Source organism: Branchiostoma lanceolatum, chromosome 9 (assembly GCF_035083965.1).
Source record: "Branchiostoma lanceolatum isolate klBraLanc5 chromosome 9, klBraLanc5.hap2, whole genome shotgun sequence".
NCBI lineage: Eukaryota > Metazoa > Chordata > Leptocardii > Amphioxiformes > Branchiostomatidae > Branchiostoma > Branchiostoma lanceolatum.
In genome coordinates, this window is record NC_089730.1 from 6727791 (window position 1) to 6748652 (window position 20862).

The window sequence follows — 20862 nt, forward strand, 5'->3', positions numbered from 1 at the left end:
TAGATAATTCTTAAAACCACATTAAATAACTTGAATATAGACGATTTTTATCCGTTCTATTGGTTTGAGTGGCGTAGCCATATCACGTGATAATTCCTATAAACCAGGACATTTGACATGGTTACCATGCACAATGATAAAGTAGATGAATCAAACTCGAAAAAGTAAGTCACCCTTTGTCCCTCTGTTTGGTACCAAATTGCTATTTTGAGGGACCTAGATTGAGTTGACTCTAGTCTATCCATATTGACATGACATGTTGATTTCAATCCAACTTGAAGGGAAAGCTTGGTTCAGAACACACTGACATGCTGCGAACGTGATTATGATTCTGTCTAGACAAGTGCTAAATGAGAGATGAAATAATGTGTACTTTTCCTTGTGATGGGACATTTAGAACATGGGAGGTGACAGGAATGTGTCGTCTGAAAGAGAAAAGTACTAATACTTTGACTAATTAAGCGTCCTACGGAAGTGGATACCGTTAATGTGCAGGTATTGTGTTTAGTTCAAAAATCTTTTGTTTGTTTATTAATTTGTGTACAATAGCAGTCAGTAGGTGAATTATGAGGATAATGATGAGGATGATGATCATGATCATGATCATGATCATGATCATGATCATAATCATCATCATCATCATTATCATTATTATTGTTGTTATCATTATTGTTATAAATATTGTTATTATAATCATTATTATCAATATTATCTTAATATCATAATTATCATTATCATCATCATCATCATCATCATTATCATTAATATCATTATTATCATTATCATCATTATCAATATCATTATTAGTATCATTAGTATCATTATTACCATCATTATTATCATCATCATCATCATTATTATTATTATCATTATTATTATTTGTAGAGCAAGTTACAGGCCTGTGCACTTAGGCAGGTAGGCAAGTGAATTATTTGGAGTAAAAATCGCCAGATACCAAACCAATAGCAAGACAGACTCATTTGAGGAAAGATGATGGCATTGTTTGCACTGAGACATGACATATTGTAGACTAGCATCAGATATCTTCTGTCATAACCGTCACAGTACAGCTGAATTTTGCACCAGCACATCCATGGCTGTCATAAGATTGTCATGAATTTGCTGTCTTACAACCTGACATTTGAGTGCGGATTTGATTTGCAAATGAAATGTATTTTTGGATGGTAGACATATATACAAGCTGTAAAAAAAATGATGTTCCGATTTAACTTATGCCAACTTCGTAGACTTTTCATCATATCATGGTTTGCACTTACGAATGCAGGCAACAGATTTTAAGTTAACTGATCCATATGTTTCTCGAACGATTAAACATCGATTATGTTTCTGGGATCCATAATTGCTTCATTCTCTTTCTTATGGATTCCCACACAATGTTTTGTGTCCTACAGCCAAAAAATTTATTAAAAAGCCAGGCGGTAGAGAGTCAGACCGCCCAGTGCAGCGGCTGTCATCCAAATCATGGGCTGGTACTTGGACCCATGGCTCCCTGCATCGAGTACTGTAACGAAACAACAAAAAAAGGAAACATAGTAACAGTACTAAGAACAGTATTAAGTACAGACAGGTCCCTGAACATTGAAGCATAGAAGGCCTCACTTAGGTTGTGGTTTCGAAAGAAGCCACTTGGACACAAGTCGGGGATTGATCAACTCGGCTGGGTCCCCCGAGTGAGGGTGCATTGAGACTCACATGTAAGCCTTGAACTCCCAGGACCCAGGGTACATCACTAATGATGTGTTCTTGTAACACCATAGAATTTATTCTAGAGCATGCATTCATAATTTGACGGTTAAAGAAATGTCACGCTACCAACCATATGGCATCTCCTTTAAGAGATCACGTGAATGAAATAAAGTAATCACTTGTTAACGAGATTAATCAGCGCATACATTTCCCCCATAAAGCTCACCAAAAGCATGCATGAAACTAATGAGGGACAACATATCGGATACAATATGGCCATCGTGCTGCCCTTTATTTCTATACAGGGAAAGCTAAAGTATTCTTTAGAATGGGGAAATCAAAATAGATATTGTTTTAGTAGTAAAGATAGTTGGAACAAACGCCTCTACAAGCTCAACTGCTAATACTTGTACCTGAATGGAACATTTCGTAAATCATTAGCTATAGGCTCCAGGGATTATTGTATTGAGAAAAAGGATAAGAGATAGTACCTGTTTGATCTTCGAACGATATTTGACCACTTGTTGTTTCTGCGGTCGGCCCAAAGCTCGGAGTGGTGCTGGCTTGAGAGGACGCGACGTCCGTGGTGCCGCACCCCTGCTCGTCCTCCCCTGCCGCACAGTCCGGGTACCCGTCACAGATCAGATGACTGTGCACGCAGTACGTAGGGTCCTGGTAGCCAGGATGGGCGCAGTAGAACGTCAGGCAAACCTCTACGGGTTGGCTGCTTCCACACCCCTGCTCGTCCTCCCCTGCCGCACAGTCCGGGTACCCGTCACAGATCAGATGCTCGTGCACACAGTACGGATCAGGGGAGCCAGACAGGCCGCAGTAGAACGTTGGGCAATCTTCTGCCGTTGGTGCGACGCCTCCACAGCCCTCCTCGTCCTCCTCCTCCAAACAGTCCGCGTCATCGTCACAGCTGAACGCGTCAGGAACGCACGACGCGTTGCCGTAGATGGACGCGCAGTTGAAGCTGCAGGAGCCCCACCTGCTTCCCAGAGCATCTTCAACTGTAGCAACAGATTTATGTCCATTTGAATGTATACATGTACATGGCTGTGCAAGATATTAGTTGCTGGCTGGCGCAATTCTTATCATCTGTTCTGGTCAACATCATTCTACTGCAAGATAACCTTTATTTGGGCAGTGAAAGAATACATTAAACCGATATTAACTTCAACATCCTGTGCTTCAATCTCTTAGAGGAATATCAAAATTTTCACAATGGCAGAATCAGTCTTAGTGTCCGGGGCCAGCCATGATGTTTTCTATCCCCCCCCCCCCAACAACCATTAGCGGGTAGGAGGTATCAAGTATCAGGTATTAGATACACACAATAATATACGGATAGCAATAATTCAGGGCGTCGTGTGGCGTAAGTGGTAGAGCGCGCTGCTGTCAAACAATGGGACCCGGGTTGTGCCCAGAGACATGTTCGTACTTGCGCCCCGACATTGTGCCCTTGGAAAGGCACTTAACACGACTTTCCCCGGGTGTTACCTAACTCATCTAGGGTTCGGGACGTCCCTCGGATAGGACATTAAATAGAGGTCCCGTGTTTGGGGAGAGCCACACCCCGCGCACGTAAAAGAATCCACCACACCTTTCGAAAAAGAGTAGGGGCATGCCCCGGTGTGCGATGGTCCAAATCCTTCTGTCTGGAGTTGGTGATTCGCTACAAATCACCCGAATGGAGGCCTGGCGAACCTCCATCTCGTATCAGCCATACGGTGATTTACATCAGTCACCCGGACGGGAGAACTAGCACATCCTCGTTTGTTTGTTTGTTTGTTTGTTTCTTTGTTTGTTTGTTTGTTTATTTATTTATTTATCCAAGACAGCCAACGAAAGGGTATGTCACCCCGTAAAAAGGGCGGTATAACCCCGTCGTAGCGACAGCACGTCGAATGATGATGATGAATAATTCAGTAAACACGTTTATGAATGTTAAACATCCAGGTAAACAATTCAGTAAACAATTTGAATTTCGAAATTTCTAAGTGACTATTGATATAGCACATGACACTAAGACACACACACATAACGTTGGGTAACATAAATTCGGGATTTTTCCGATAATGGTTGACTGAAATCAATCTAGCAGAACAATAAACCATCCTTTTTTTTATTATTCTGTCAGTATCATGTACTATCTTTGCACTAATCATATATATGGTAGATTTTGTCTCTAGTCGTGCTGACACCATAATATTTCAACTTGAAACTACCGTCCGCCGCACGCACAATGACGGTGCTGTCGGACAGGGGGGAACATTAATTCGGGAGAGAAGATTCGTCTTGAATATCTTACCGCTAATTACATTTTATACAGCAGCTATTCGTTCAATCCTTGGCTTGAGGAGAGTGCTATGGATATAGACGTGTCCAAGTAAAAAAAATACACGAAAAAACGGCCGTACCACACACATCAGGCCTCTGGGAACAACCCGTGTGTTGAGTCGGTAGAACGTCACTCAAAGTTCACCCCCACCGTCATGGAAATTTGTACATTATTCATCGGGGCGTTAGCTGGATGCCGTAGAAATGGTAATACTTCTATGTCCATGTGTTTCTGCTAGCGCTTGTGCTAAGAGCAAACTATCGCCATCAGTCCACTATCACACACAACATTTGGACAAAAAAGGGTTCCTCGCAAACGTTTGTCGTCTGCCGAATAGCAGGATTCTGGGTAACGAATATGGCGGCGAGAAAATTCACCGTAGTGCCGTAGCCATTGGTTGTAGCAACAAAGAGGCGTTTTGATGATTAATCACACTTAGAGTCCAGTTGTAGGTTAGCAAAAAAGATTCTAATAAGTTGTATTGTAAATAATTGTGTTGAGCAGGAAGCGGATGTGACATTTGTCTTATAAACCAGCGAACAACTATGTCTAGTATAGTTCTCCCACGAAGCCCTCAGACAGTGACAATAAGGGACGGAGAGTTTTTGACGTAGCCAACTTCTAATGCATGGTTATCGAAGCTTTTCAGACAGTGTTCTGAATACGTTAGTCTGTCAAGTTTGCATTTCTAGCGGTATTACTGATGTTGCATCTAGCACATATCCCTAAATACCCCGTTTTCGAAATATCCCGAATTTAAGTACCCCGCGAATTTATGTTACCCAACGTTATATCAGCCCAGGCTGCTGACTCCCTACTATCATAAGGCAGGCAATTTTAGCTCTGCCATATAGTGATTTGGAAGGCATTTTGATTTGGGAGCCGTGACCCCACTGTACTAAAGAGGTCAATCCTCGAGAAATGGGACTATCTGTAGAGAATGAATGAGACCGGTATGTCTGTTCCCATCTCCTTGTAGCTTTAACTTAGAACGGCAATATCACATCTTGAAATACCTTTACAATACTATACAACACAATACATGTACACCAAATCTGTAATGTAAACGGTGTAAAGGTTGGGACTCACTGTCCCTGGGTCTTTCGTCCTCGCCATCAGAACAGTCCCGATGTCCGTCCCCCAGCTGACTTGTCGGCAGACACGTGACGTTGTTTCGGCAGGTGAAAAAGCAGTGTTTGGGCACTCCTGTCGTGATAAGTACACAGCACAGTTAAAATATGTCAACAACTTAGGGCAAAGCCCAGTGAACTATAGGCTGGAGAGGCTTAAGCCCCCTTCTCACTGGACCCGAGGCACGCTGGTGGCGTCGCTGCGTCCTAAACTGGATTACCCTTGACTTTATAATGGGAATATCATTCAAAACGTACAAGTATGACCCAAAAAGACAACAAAACATCGGTTATGCAGATAACATCGGACTGTCTAGAACGCTTCCATGTGACAAGCACAATAAGAAGGCCAATTGTTAATAAGATATAAAAGAACACAAAGCAAGACGAGCTTTTCTTAACCACCCTGACATTCTTTTTACCTTCGCCGGGAATGTATGCATTCGCGGTAAGGTTATGTTATCGGTTACGCCAGCTGTAAAGTGGGTCCGTATATATGTATGTCGAGATCATAAGTCGAGAGAACTTTGACGGATCTTGCTGATTTTTGGTAGGTAAGTGGCGGTTGTGGAAACGAAGGTCAAGTTCGAAAATGGTTAACCTGGCGTTTTCCTAAAGTGCTCCAGTGGACTTTTTTTGTTAGTGTGTTTGTATGTAGACAACATATCTCGACGTATTGATGATGGATCTGCATGATTTTTGGTGGGTACGTAGAGATTGTGAAAAAAAAGCTCAAGTTCAAAAATGGGTCACCTGGCATTTTCCTGCGGTACTGCAGTGGGCTGTTTATGTATGCGTATTTGTTTGTTGACAGGATAACTCGAGAAGCTGTTGATGGTTGTGCATGATATTTAGTGAATAGGTAGATTTATTAAAGGGAAAGGTCAAGTTCGATGATGGGCCTCCTAGCGGGTACTTTGGGTACTGCAGTGTAGCTTCAAAGTTTGAAGTCGAATTTTCTGCAAGTGCTACGGTCATGATTTTTGTGTGGTAGATAGTCCATGCCACATGAAGTAAGTTGTGCACGTTTGGGCCCTCTAGCGGCTTGTTTGGAGCTGCAGCGGGTGTTTTTAATTTATTTGTTTTGACCTTGGACATGAATAACTAGACTTATGGTCAACGGATCGTCTTGATTTATGGTATGTAGATAGCTCGATTAATGATTTACATAATTGAATATTCATTTGCTAATCAGGAGCTAATTTGCATAATTAACAAGGAAAGTTTATAAATCTGCTGCCTTTCAAAATAGGACTCTCAAACATGTGACATATATAGCTGAAAAAGAGAGAGGTATCAATAGATACCAATAATGCTAATAGCTACCTATTTTGCATAATTAATGAGAAAATACTAATTGAAAATACCACAATAGTAAATGATTGGAATTTCATTCTTGTATCATTAGGAAGCTAAGTAAAGGTGAACAATATCAGACAAAAATCATGCATGACAAGGCCTAATTAACATAATTTATAAGGAAATGTCTACAATTCCCTTTCAATTTGCTATTTTTAAGTCTATATATTCAGGTTAAGTTGCACTGACAGGTGACCTAGTTTACCGGAGCAGGCTCCCTGTGAGACGTCCCTGGAGGACACATGTGATACTTTACTTGCCTGGTGCAGGGCTCTGTTTTGGGGTCAGGGAGGTCACACGGGCATTTAAACACAGCAGCCTTACGATCTAACGCTCTCCCTGTTGGAAGGTATAGGTTTGATAAAAACTGATTGATATGTCGACTATGAAAATAAGGGCATAATTGAAACAAATACATTGCCAACAAATTGCCTTATTTTCTGTAGTAAAGATAAAAGTTATGATACCAATTAAGCAAAAATATTCTTACAGTGATTATTTCTATAACTCTTGGGAGAACTCGTGTAGGTATAGGTATGGGTTTGTTTTAAACTTTGAAAGAGAATACTAGTAACTCAAGAAGGTGATGATGGATCGTCATGATTTGTAGGGATGTACATAATTTGAGTGATGATTTACATGATCGTATAAGAATCATGCAAATCAGGATCTGTGATGTGAAAAAGTATACAAACCCTTGCATTCCATTGTAGTCAAACACGTGACATGTAACTGAGAAAGTCAATAGATATCAATTATGCAAACGAATACCTAATTTGCATAATTTATGACAAAATACTATAATTCCAGAGTGGTAAATGATGGGATTTCATTCTTGTGGCGTTTGGGAGATAATCAAATGTGGACGTTATCAGACATAAATCATGATGGCCTCATTTACATAATATATAAGGAAATGCTACAATGGCCCTCTTTTCTAAGATTTTACTTTAATGCTGTGTTTTGTGTAGAGAAAGGGATCACTTGAAATTCATGCAATCGAGGACTTTATTTACATACTGAGTGATAAGCATTCACTCGAAAAGGCTAACATCAGTCGGCGAAGGTATGAGGTCGTGGAACTCTAGTTGTAATCTAACTTTTGTCGAGCCTTGTCAGGCACATTGTAATAAGCCATAGGCTGAGGTTGTCTAATTCAATTAATCAGAAAATAGAGGGTCATCTGGGGAATTCGGTAGAATACTGAATGATTTTGGTTGCGCATTGAACTAGTGGGTACTTAATCGTATACTGTGAAACGTATTCATTTTTACTTCCTAAAATTATCATCTATTTTAAAATAACTCCCCCCTCTGGACTTTAGGACTCCTTTAAGGACAGACGGGAGTCAGCAGCAAAACAGTCGTTATGCAAATGCGGAATGTCAGCCACCCCCTGCACTCCACGGTTCCGAACGACAGACACCCGAACACCCGACGGTCCCTAAGGAACCAACATCACTTCTCTACACCAAGATTCAGAACTGAGAGACTGAAAAAATATTTTCTCTTTCAGGCAAGAAGCCTCAGTAACCAGGATCTGTAAGTGCCGTGTCTGAATGCCTCTGACACTTAACGGACAAACCCACGAACGAAGTAATTTTAACTATAACCTATGTCTATGTCGTTTTTTATATGTATATGAATGTTTAATGTGTACATGAATTTGTCACTTATTGTGCAATTCAGCCTTGTCATGGCTGCTATGCAATTTGGCAATGCATAAACAGTTATGAGTTATGAGTTAAAACACACAAAGCTAGCTTAAAAAGATACGTTTTTTGTCGATGAAATTCGTTGAGTGCTTAGTCAATTCGATCGGCCGCAGTGACGCCGCCAGCGTGCCGTGGGTCCAGTGAAAGGGGGGCTTTACCAATAGATTATTCACCTTACATTCATAGTGTTGGACATACATTATCATTCTACTGCAAGGCGACCTCGTTTTGCGCAATGAATGAATGAACAACATTTATAAACTTCAACGGCGTGTGTTTCAGTCTCTAAGTCTTCAGAGGAAGATCAGATTGGTAAAATCAAATCTCGGTGAGTCTTCCACATGTGCCTTTTTCTCTTACCCCCACCCCCAACAACCATTGCATCCTTGGGAGGGAGCAAAGCTGGGCTGGATTTTAACTCAGGGGTCGGGCGGTTGTAAAGGAAAGTGAACTCGAACCAGTTTAGCTCAAATGAAGTCAATGAACAGATGAGCTAATCTTCGCGACAGAGATGACAGACGCTATGTACAGTATTTACAGGTTCATTGTACCGGGGAAATTCCCCTAGCTCTTTTCGACAAGCACAATGAACATTGAACGTCCCGTCCTGAGGACTGCGACCCTTTCCTGTAGCGTGCATGTCGGGTGAGCGACACAGCCGGGATCGAACCCGGGGTCCTCCCATAGTTCCAGAGGCAAGATCGCTAACCACTGGACTACGCACGCTACGGGGGTGGGGCAATATGGTGTGGAATGATGTGATCAATAACCTATTGGAAGGCAAAAACATCTTGTAGTCACCAGCCCAACAAATTGCACCCACCTTGCAAACACTGTTCGTCCCTCCCGTCGAGACAGTCGCGCAGTCCGTCACAGATCCACCCTCTCGGGATGCAGGGGTCACCCGAGTCAGTCGGACATCCCATCGCACACTCTGAATTAAGGAAACACAAAATAAAGAATGTGGGTGTCATTAAATGTCCACTTTCATGTTGATACTAATTTGGTTGAAGAGTGAAAGAACTTCATTAGTCATGTTTGTAGCTACAATATCTTGATAAGGTTCAAACATTTTAGTGAGCAGATAAGGTTCAAGTATTGAATATGATTTTAATATTAATGCACCATTGAATAGGATAAGGTTAAAGCATGATTAGTTAGAACATGGTTCAAGAATAATATTGAGTAGGATTATAAGGTTAAAGCATATATATATTTACATATATACATATGATAAATGAATAAATATATATTTATAATTTTCTTTGCAGTATAAACCTTGAATCACAGACAGCTTAGAACAGACTTCAGAAGAATTTTGCTATAGGCACCCTGTTAACTATTGCTTGCATATTTGCTCCCTTTGAACAGTACGTTTAAACCTAGTAACTATTAAATGTGTGATTTTTTGGGCTAGTACGAATGGGCCGGAGGAGTCATACCGTCACAGTTTTCCTCGTCCTCCCAAGCTGAGCAGTCTCCTATGCCGTCACAAGCCTGGCTATCGTGGAATACGTCTCCATCCCCACACGGACTGAACTGGCTCTCGATTTCTACAAGACAAATATTAAAAGTGACAATTCCTTTCTATTGGCAGGTATATTACATACATTCAGGAGTTGTCGAAGTCAGAATTCTGTCCATAAAGGCTACAACTTACACCGACTGAGTATGGAATCCATTTAATTGTGACTTCCGCCAATGGAAAACAGATGCACTTTCGTGTTAGCAGGTTGCCATACTAGTTATGTTCTCTCCAAACAAGACTCTTCAGTACTGTTAAGTGTTGTCAGGCACACGAGTCATGAACATCCAACCCGGGTACTGTTATCTTTAAACAAGACTGCCTGTTCAGTACTGCAGTGTTCTATACAGTTTTATGTCATGCCTGGGCCTGATACGGGTGATCCGGACCGTGTGATAACTATCCGTATCACATAAGTCTAGAGTTGTATCACATGGGCTTCCATAGAATATTGATTTAGAAGGCATTTCGAGCGCGCCGGTTGCGCCACCGTCGAAAATTCGCATACCGGATTCCGAGGAAGGAATCAATGTTGTTACAGTTTTGTGTTCGAGGACACAAAACTCTCTCAACTTTTGTCGCTTTCCGCATTGAAATATTTGTTTTCTCGGGTGGGTATGACATAAATAGAATACAACACGGGGTATTCCGTATCACCCGAGGTACCAGCCCGACCGCGGGTAGGATCGCCCGAAGGCCGTATTATCACATTGTATCATAGCTGTTAGGCCCCTGGTACGCAATCCGGGTACCACCCGTATGTAAGCCCTGAGTTCTATGTACATAGTGGTGGAAGGTGAACCAACGAACCCAGACATCGGAGATCCTCCAACTCCATGGCCAACTCCAGCCCGCACTCAGCCTCCAGTATATCTTCACAGATAGGTCTGCAACACAAACAATTTAGGAGTCTTTTTTGTTTTTGTTTATCAAGAGTTTGTCAAGAGATAATGTGGGGTCACGTGGCGTAACGGCAGCGTATTTGGCCGGCCCAGAACCCAGAGGTCCTAGGTTCAAATCCGGTCGTGTCACCGATCTTGTGCCCTTGGGAAAGGCACTTTACACTATTAATTTACATTCAGGTCTTATTAATCAACCGATGATATTGTACTTTCCTAAAAATATGCCTTAATCATCTTTATGTCAGTTTCAGCTATTCAATCTAAGAACGATACCTACATTGAATTGTCATCACCCTGTCAGTATGAATGAGATCTGATAGTCTATTAGTAATTGCAATTACTTTGCAGCCTAAAAGCTGAGAAGTAACGTTACGAACATTGCAATCTCAAACATCGTAAAGGACAACTTATAGTTATTTCATCACGAAAATCAGGAAAAAAGTCTGCTTTTCTGATTTTTTAAGGGAAGTGGTGAAGTGATTGTATTTACTTGTCTCCACTGTTATAGCGCTGTGGCACACATCCGTCAAAAGCCGGACAGAAACCTCCCCTTGGGCGACATGCCTCGTTACACAAGACCTCGTCAGATGAACATCCGGAACCTTTTAAGGAATATCAAATTGACGCCGATGATATATAACCACATCCATATGGCAATGAGACTATGTTTTAAGTTCTGTTGGTTTGCTAAACTTCCTGGGACACACCTCTAGAGCCACACCTGCCCAGGAAGTGGTCAAACTGGTCTCCACAGCTCCAGACCCAACTTGGAGGCGCCCTAGAGGCCGCCCCAGGAGCAGATGGGAGGACCAATTGTTCAATGTGTTGGACACTTAAGGAGTCAGCAGAGCCGACTGGAGAGCTCTGGCCGAAAACAGAACATCCTGGAGGGAGATGTCTGCAGCCGCCATGCATCTGCCCTGATGCCTGCGGTTGATTGGTCGATTGGTTGATTGATTGATTGATTAATTGGTTTGCAGGTGAGAGTGTGGAAAGCAAAATAGACATTAGGAAGTTAGATAAATTAGACTTCTGACCATGTTTGATGAGAATCTCGACCCTCAGTGCGATCTGGTTGTGGAAGGTAAGCGGGTAGAAGCGAGTGTAGAGTGCAAAAGTTGGTTTGTCCAACAGGTTGCGAGCGTAGCGGTAGCTGTCGCTGTTCCCTTGGAACACCTGAAACAAAAAATGTTTGTACTGTATACTTGGTAACAAGGATACCTTGTTGTTAGAATGTAATATGGAATCTTAGAAAAAGCTATCTGACAGAGTGAATTACTTTGTCGACATGACAGCACATTACAAACATTGGAGGAATTTATTACGTCTAGACATTCATTCATACCATTCAGGGGTATGTACTTGTCACCATGTACTTAGATTTGCTATTCAAGTCCATTGAGATGAATACTGCTATATAAGATGATAGCCTTGTGTTTGGTGAATTACGTATATCAACATATTTTATCTATAAAATGAAAGTCATCCTGTCCTGTCTGTTTGTAAAATGTGAAGTTGAACCGACCATTTCTTCACCATCCCCGGTGCTGTTTGTGTACATTCTCCATTCCCCATCCACAGAGAACGCCATCTTGTATGACGTCACCCAGAAGTCCATGTTGTAAGCCCCCTGGGTGATGACACCGACAACTGCGTACACCTTGTCATGCGTAATCTGGAATGCGATTAGGAGAAAGCTTTACTTTTTCTACTTCACTGATAACAATTGCCATCATTGTTAGTTTGTTATTGAGTCAAAAGGCAATTTTTGTTTCTTGGCATTTATAAAATGAGTTACAAAAATACTCTTCTTAAATTCTAAGCCCAGAGGCAATGCAAAGCAAGGACAGCTATGTTGGAGAGCAATTTCCTACTGCACCTGAATCCGGCTGTTTTCCGATAAGAGTTAATTGAAACCAATCCGGCAAAACAATAAACCATGATCCATGTATTCAGCTACATTTCAATATCATAGATTACCTTTGGCACAGTCCTGTTGCTACAAAATGTGCAATTTTAAAGGACTACAGAGGTAGATATAAGAACAGGGCTGGATAATGTAACGCCCCCCTCTCAATGGATTCGCGACACGCTGGCGGCATCGCTGCGGTCGATCGAATTGACTAAGCACTCAACGAATTTCATCGACAAAAAAACGAATCTTTTTAAGCTTTGTGTGTTTTGATGTCTTTTTGGTCATACTTGTACGTTTTGGATGATATTCCCATTATAAGGCATGGGTAACACAAATCTAGTTTAGGACGCAGCGACGCCACCAGCGTGCCGCGGGTCCAGTGAGAGGGGGGCTTAAGTGTACCTGTAACCACCGGTCGGTGTCATGGCCCAGGTCCGAGAACCAGCACGCCCCGCGCTGCTGCCCCCTCCCGTTGTTCAGACGTGCCAGCCACGGGTAGAACTGGGCCCTTCGCGATGAGGCGGTCATGTAGAGGTCGGGAATCTTCGGAACCGCGGCAGGGTCGTCGGAATCCAGTCCGACTCCCAGTGGGAAATACTCGTCTTGCGTCATCCAGGTATTCTCGCCTGAAGCGAACAGCAGGATTTTATTGATTCTATTTAATAAATTTTCCTTTGCTTCAGTGGACAGGCAAGCTAGGACGCCCACTTTTAAGTTCATCATATTTGATTTTGTTTAATTTACTGTTCATCCGTTATATAAAAATGTGTTCCAGTTGATTGTATTATTTGAACTCAAGTAATTATAGTGTAAATTCTAAAAGAAACTACGACCCGAGACCCCATGGTACAGTAGCACTGACTAACCGTCTGTGACGTACACCTCCATCACCATGGCAACCCAGCCCACGTGGCCCGTCGGGTACAGACGGATGTAGCGTGACGTCACAGGAGCTGGGAGAGGACGACTGACTTTGTTGTACCGGTCTCGGTTTCCTTGGAAAACCTGTGCAACAAAGATGAAAAGCCATTGTTTATCTCGTCTAGTTTTCTTTATTTTTATATAGTTGTTTGCTTGCTTACTTGCTTCTACCTAGTTCTCTGGACTCCCAGGCATGGGAAAAGGAGGCCTGGAAGACCCGCAGCAACATACATTGACACCCTGAAGAAAGACATTGGCCTTGAAGTTGATAGTCTGCTCCAAGACCTTCACGACTCGAGACCTTCCAGTCTCGACATAAGGAAGCAAGCAAGCAAGCAATAGTTAAAACCCAATTCAAAATTGGCGCCAGACGCCAGTGTGCTTGGCCATGGGTATCAACCATTCTGCCAATCAACCAACTTATCTGGAGCTACCACCTGTCCTCAACAACCACTTTTGCTCTGAGTCCCTTGAGTGGTTGCTGAGGACAGGTTTAACTGTACCTGTACCTGTACGTTGTTGCTTCTGTCTTCATACGGTGTCCATGAAGTGCCGTCCATGCTGAAGGCCAGAGTGAAAGACGTCACCCAACTGCCCAGGTCCCAGTTCGAGCCGCCTCCACTGATGACCACACCGGTGACGTCAGTCGTCTTGCCAAAGTAAACCTGCAGTCGAACATACATAGTTGAGATGCTCCATTAATTATCGTGTTATTGAACTTGCAAGCGCGACAACGTAATAGAAAATGAGGACATGATCTTCGTATCTGTAATCTAGATTCAATATAGAAACAGTGAACAGCAGTATACCTGAAGCCATTGGCCCACCACAGAACTCGGTACCCAGCAGTATCCTGGTGTAGTCGGAGGTGTGTGCCGAGCCTGGGATGGGGCGAACTCCGACTTGTACTCTGAACTGGCGGTGACGTAAACATCGGGAATGTAGCGACTCGCCAAACCAAGCGGGAATCCAGGAGGTGGGACATCTGTGAGGAAATGTCTGCGAGACTTAGCTTATCTTATAGGATGCACTGCTTGAAAAATTTAGAGCTGCTTTCCCAGTACAATCAAAAAGATGAAACACTACGATTGTAAAACTCCTTGCTACAATTTATAGACATGTGTGAAACCCACTTACATTAATGTACACTCAGGTGGTGCGTGCATGGTGAAAGCTGATCTGACTTAATCTCCAAGCAGATCTCCACGGTGCGCCGAAAATCGTATATATGCTAGCCAGAGAAGGTCCGGTCAGCCGGTAAGCTCCAATCCGCCCCGTAGGTTGTAAAACGATAATCCCTGCTGCAAATTTTCACGCTGGAGTTAAGAAGGCACGAGGAGGAGCAGAGACAGCATTCTCAATAGGTTGCCCCTCCCCGTGCCTGTTAATAACCTTGTTCAGCTGCGTCTTGGCGCAGATCCCTACGGGGCGGATGGACCTTACCGGCTGACCGGAGCTTCTCTGGCTAGATTTTCGGCGCACCGTGGAGATCTGCTTGGACATCAGATCTGACTGTAGCTACCTCCACAGTCCTCCTCGTCCTCTCCGCCACTGCAGTCCGTCAGGTTGTCACACAGCTGAGACTTCAACAGGCAGGAACCGTTCGCGCAGCGGAACTGATTCGCACCGCAACCTGTACAGATGTAGTTCTATGAAAATGTTTGTCTTACATACAAGCGTAATCCATCTATGATTGTATTTCATCTAAAACATCTATCTTTCCCATTAGGGTTTTGTATGACAAAAACACATTGACTGCCAACCACCTCCGATTGTACAGTTGATCTCGTCCTCCCCGTTCGAACAGTCCTCCAACAGTTCGAACAGTCCGTCACAGGCGCGGTATTTCGGCAGGCACCTCTCGTCACACTCCAACTGGAGACCATTACAGGGAGCTGTAAATAACGAAAAGCATTATATTGTTGTGTAAGTAGCAATGATTCAATAGAATGTCAACTAACAACGACAACAAAAGCAACATTGGCAGAAGTTGACAATGTATATAGTCTACTTCTACCACTGTTGTTTATATATATATATATATAATAGAGAGAGAGAGAGACTAACAACGACAACGAAAGCAACATTGGCAGAAGTTGACTCTATATATAGTCCACTTCTACCACTGTTGTTTATATATATATAATAGAGAGAGAGAGAGAGAGAGAGGGAGAGAGAGAGAGAGAGAGAGAGAGAGAGAGAGAGAGAGAGAGAGAGAGAGGGAGAGAGTGAGAGACTAACAACGACAACAACAGCAACATTGGCAGAAGTTGACTCTATATATAGTCCACTATACCACTGTTGTTTATATATATATAATAGAGAGAGAGAGGGAGAGAGGGAGAGGGAGAGGGAGAGGGAGAGGGAGAGGGAGAGAGAGAGAGAGAGAGAGAGAGAGAGAGAGAGAGAGAGAGAGAGAGAGAGAGAGAGAGAGAGAGAGAGAGAGAGAGAGAGAGAGAGACAGAGATGAACCTACTGTGGCAGTTCTCTTCGTCTATCCCAGAAGAGCAGTCCTTGTCTCCGTCACACACCCAGGCGGTATTGATGCATTCGCCGCTGCCGCACTGCCACAGTCCCTGCTCTTCACATGACTCTGAAGAAATGTACATTGGAATCAAATTTCGGCTTTTTCTACAAAAATTCATAACGACGATTGAATGGTGAAAGAACACTTCATTTCCCATGCAATACTAGACAATCGATATAAGAAAATGGCATGTATATGACAGAGAGAGAGAGATAGAGAGACAACGAGACAGAGAGACAGAGTGGGAAAGAGAGAGAGAGAGTGAGTGAGTCAGACAGAGAGTGAGACAGAATGAGACAGAGAGTGAGACAGATAGATAGATTGATTACTTGACAGATAGACAGATAGATAGACAAATAGATACAAATTTAAGACAGCTAGAGCTTTGTTTGCTCTAACACTAATAGCTCTAGTGATTTGTATGAAAGAAACTCACGACACATGAGCTCCTCCGATGCGTCCTCACAGTCGGTGACGCCATCGCACACTCCATATGGTGGTACACACTTGCCGCTGTTTTCACACCGGAACTCGACAATGGTGCACACTGTGCAACCAAAGGTACAACATATAACGTCCAAATATTTTTTTACATCAAAAGCGCGATTGATATGTGCAAACGATCAGCAATGGGCAGACTTGACTAACTCTTTGTAAACTTCTATGTTCAAGCAATCAAAACACGTCAAGGCATTAAAGGTATTAAGTTTGCAAATTCGGCCCTTATTCACATATTTCGTATCTGTTACTGTTCCACCTTCCATAAACACTTATACATTGTCCTATTGTGAAAAAGACTGGAATTATAACATGTCCTCATTAATTGTACAAATTAGGTCCTAATTCGTATATCTTGCATCTACTGAAGCCGTGTATATCTCTGTCAAAGCTATCTACATCGCCTATACAATGGAAATACGTCCCTTCCTTTTATTCAGGTAGCCTTTTGTTTTCAGCAGAATAGGTAAGGAGCCCAAACCTAAACCACTTCGTGCTGACGTGAAAAGTTAAGACCATAGCACCTCCAGGACCAATCATACATGGAAAGCACTGGTATGATAGAATTTCCTTTTTAATCATGCAAAGGTAGTTATATTTTGTACAATTTGCATTACATCCCTGTATAAGCTATCAACTTGCCCCAGATCACGAAGATCCAAGCTCTTCTTTCAGTTATTCTCTTTGAAAGTTTTCTTAACAAAACGCCCCTGACGTTCCACTAAAAGCTGCCAGGGGACCTAAACCTACACCACTTGCTCCTAGCAAGCTATCCATCACCGAAAAATCCAGAACAAAAGATGAAAAAAAACGGAAGTTCTGCTGCAGTACCAAGAAAAGACACCAGGATGCCAATACTCGACCTTAGCTTTCGTCTTCTTAAATTATCTACATGCCAAATATCATGATTATCTATTCTCATGAAATGAAATCCCCACCCTTTACCACAGAGGAATTATGGCTTTTTCTCATTTCTTACACAAATTATGCCCGTATTTAAATAATTGGTATCTGTATTGGCGCCTGTCAAATTCCTAGAGTTTTTGCAGCCTGCAAACAAGACGATCATACTATCAGGCTCACTGCCTGAGAGTGTTGTCATTCAACTTGGCTATGCCGGCCGACCAACTTTCCAAGCCCCTAAATTATATTCTAGGGAACCAAAACCTAACATTATACCCCTTTTTTCTGACATCATAAGCTATCTGCCAGCTAAACATCAAAACCATAACATGCCTAGCACCAAGGATGCATGGAAAACAGTATTTAATATGGTAGAATTGGCTGATTAATCATGCCTACTTCGCATAATTTGACTGAGTGAGTGAGTACATCTCTTTTTGAGCTAACCACAACCATTAATCACTGAAGGTGCAAAAATATCTCTTAAAACTTCTTAACCGCTTTTTTGTCTCGTTTCGTCTTCTTTTCAGGAACAACAAGAGTTCGGAAACCTTGCACCTCCATGGAATATTCTAGTCATGCAAATGACTTCCACGTTTATATAATCTATGCATTGTTATGTGCACTTCGAACTTACACATGTCACAATGTTGACTTTCCTATCGTATACCACTTAGAGGAATCATGGGAAATTGCATCAATTATGCAAATTAGGCCTTTATTTGCATAATGATCACCCCAGTTGAATTTTGTCCGATATCTGTTGGCTGCGAACTTACACATGTCACAATGTTGACTTTCCTATCGTATACCACTTAGAGGAATCATGGGAAATTGCATCAATTATGCAAATTAGGCCTTTATTTGCATAATGATCACCCCAGTTGAATTTTGTCCGATATCTGTTGGCTGTTATCTAATATGTTACAACTGGCTGTAATCTATATCTAGGGTACTCATATTGTTGCTGTATAATGCAAATACTGCCTGGTACTAATTCTTCCTGGTACTAATTGTTATACAAAACAATGAAATACAATATAATACAATATGATTGCTTTGACTCAAAAAGATATCATATGCAAACCAGAACACTTCTCTGTGCTGTTGAGTCCCCCTTTAACATTACGAGAAGGTGAGCTCTTACCGCAGCCGATCTCATCGGACCCGTCGTAACAGTCACGGACGCCATCGCAGAGCTTCGTGTCAGGGATGCAGGAACCGAATCCGCAGAAATAATGGGACGGGGGACAATCATCGGCTGTGCAAATTTCATCTGACCCGTCTTCACAATCTTCGACACCGTCACATTGTCGCCATGGAGGGACACATACTCCGTCACTTACACACTTAAAATAGTCGGCGTAGTAACACTCTTTGCTTGCGCAATTTACCTCATCTGAACCGTCTTCACAGTCATCGTACCCGTTGCATTGCTTCCCTAGAAAGACGCAGGCCCCGTTACTTTCACACTTCATATAACCCGGAAGGTAACACTCTATGCTCCAGCAGTTTTGCTCATCTGTGCCGTCATCACAATGATTCTCCCCGTCACATTGCCACTCTGGGCGAACACAAAGTCCATCACTCTCACACTTTATATAGTCTGGGTAGTAGCACGTTTTTCTCAGGCAATCTTCCTCATCTGTAAGGTCCTCACAATCACCCCACCCGTCACATTGCAACCATGGAGAGAAACAATTTCCATCACTTTCACACTTCAAGTCTTCGGTGCGGTAACACTCTTTGCTTGCGCAATTTACCTCATCTGAACGGTCTTCACACTCAGCCTGCCCGTTACATTGAAACTCTGGTTGAACACATACTCCGTTACTTTCACACTTGATATCGTCCGGGCGGTAACACTCTTTGCTTGTGCAATTTACCTCATCTGAACGGTCTTCACACTCAGCCTGCCCGTTACATTGAAACTCTGGGCGAACACATACTCCGTTACTTTCACACTTGATATCGTCCGGGAAGAAACACTCTTTGCTCCAGCAATTCTCCTCATCTGAACCGTCTTCACATTCAACCTGCCCGTTACATTGGACCACTGGATGGACACATCCGCCATTTCCTTTACACCTGATATATTCGGGGTACGGACACTCCTTGCTCCAGCAATTTTCCTCATCTGAACCGTCGTCACAACTATTACGTCCGTCACATTGGAACTCTAGACCGAAACACCCTCCAACTTCACACTTGAAAAAGTCGGGGTGGTCACACTCATTGCTCGTGCAACCTTCCTCATCTGAACCGTCTTCACAAGTATTCCACCCGTCACATTGCGCGTTTGAGCGGACACATACTCCGTTACTTTCACACTTGAAATCGCTAGGGATGAAACACTCTTTGCTTTTGCAATCTTCCTCATCTGAACCGTCCTCACAATCAACCCACCTGTTACATTGCCACTCTGGGCGAACACATACTCCGCTACTTTCACACCTGATATCGTCCGGGTTGTAACACTCTTTGCTCCAGCAATTTTCCTCATCTGAACCGTCTAGGCAATGAACTACACCGTCACATACCGCCGCGGGATCGTGTGGGCATTCGGCAAGCCCGATGGACAACAGACAGGCGAATACGAGCAAGCCGGTCGCCATGATCAGCTTTTCGGGGGAAAATGTAAACGTCGTCCCCGGTGTGCTGGGCCTACACTTGCAAAGTTGCAGGCGGTGACAAAACAATCAAATAGTGGTACGGGGCACGGCTCTTTGTTTTACGACCAGGTGGAGTTATAATTAAGTATCCCAAGGACAGATGGGCACAAACAACAAAGAATGCGTAACAGTCTGAAGGAATGTCATTAATCAATTGCTAGCATTCTCTGGCTGTCATATCGTCGACCAAAGGATCCAGGCGTCCCGGCTTATTAGTAACCTTCATTAACAATCAATCCGCTGGGTTTAAGAAATCCACCGCTTTGAAAAACAGTGAGTTTGAGAGATCTCTTGTGCAGCACCGAGATACGTTCGTAAGCTTACAAGTGATCTTGGGTGGCCCAAATTGCAAGTGAGACAGTTTGGGGTGACCGAAGAGCCACAAACAGAATTCTGAAAGAGGAGCAAGAGAGAGAAAAATAAATATTTCATGATGTCTTAAACACCAGGTGTGTCGTCGCCACGAGACACACATAAAGCTGCGCAAATAGAAATACCACAAGTAACAATCACAGAGCCTCGACCTGAGCGGCCAGTTAATGCTCTCAAAACTGTTTTTTTAATCAAAACTGGCAATACTGAAATGCCACGAAGGAGACTGTTACGGAGGCTAACATTTCTAATTTGTTCTGGCAGTTGATGAGAGCATTCCGCAGTGCACGCTATGGTAACAATCACAGAGCCTCGACCTGAGCAGCCAGTTAATGCTCTCAAAACTGTTTTTTTAATAAAAACTGGCAATACT

At 42.8% G+C, this 20862-nt stretch overlaps 2 protein-coding genes across 2 annotated transcripts; both read right to left on the reverse strand.

Moving 5' to 3' along the window:
• Window positions 1–1253: 1253 nt before the first annotated feature.
• On the reverse strand, window positions 1254–9183 carry LOC136442478 (very low-density lipoprotein receptor-like). Its single transcript, XM_066439354.1, has 4 exons — window positions 9078–9183; window positions 5141–5257; window positions 2199–2720; window positions 1254–1522 (listed from the first exon to the last, which is right to left on the reverse strand). The coding sequence occupies exons 1-4, from the start codon at window positions 9178–9180 to the stop codon at window positions 1425–1427; spliced, it is 840 nt and encodes a 279-aa protein (XP_066295451.1). The 5' UTR covers window positions 9181–9183; the 3' UTR covers window positions 1254–1424.
• Window positions 9184–15019: 5836 nt separating this feature from the next.
• LOC136442055 (sortilin-related receptor-like) lies at window positions 15020–20060 on the reverse strand. Its single transcript, XM_066438657.1, has 5 exons — window positions 18593–20060; window positions 16481–16591; window positions 15994–16110; window positions 15284–15412; window positions 15020–15150 (listed from the first exon to the last, which is right to left on the reverse strand). Exons 1-5 carry the CDS (start codon window positions 20058–20060, stop codon window positions 15020–15022), a joined length of 1956 nt encoding a protein of 651 aa, XP_066294754.1.
• Between the last annotated feature and the right edge of the window lie 802 nt (window positions 20061–20862).

What these genes read in the sequence shown, in the direction of transcription:
- LOC136442478 (XM_066439354.1), bottom strand. Translation starts at nt 9,180, where the DNA reads ATGGGATGTCCGACTGACTCGGGTGACCCCTGCATCCCGAGAGGGTGG. An exon ending in GGACGAAAGACCCAGGGACA is followed by an intron (nt 2,721 to 5,140) that starts GTGAGTCCCAAC and finishes CTGTTGCTACAG; the next exon opens with TTGAAGATGCTCTGGGAAGC. An exon ending in ATCGTTCGAAGATCAAACAG is followed by an intron (nt 1,523 to 2,198) that starts GTACTATCTCTT and finishes GTTTCGTTACAG; the next exon opens with TACTCGATGCAGGGAGCCAT.
- LOC136442055 (XM_066438657.1), bottom strand. Translation starts at nt 20,060, where the DNA reads ATGGCGACCGGCTTGCTCGTATTCGCCTGTCTGTTGTCCATCGGGCTT. An exon ending in GTCCGATGAGATCGGCTGCG is followed by an intron (nt 16,592 to 18,592) that starts GTAAGAGCTCAC and finishes TTGGTTGCACAG; the next exon opens with TGTGCACCATTGTCGAGTTC. An exon ending in AGACGAAGAGAACTGCCACA is followed by an intron (nt 15,413 to 15,993) that starts GTAGGTTCATCT and finishes CGTTATTTACAG; the next exon opens with CTCCCTGTAATGGTCTCCAG.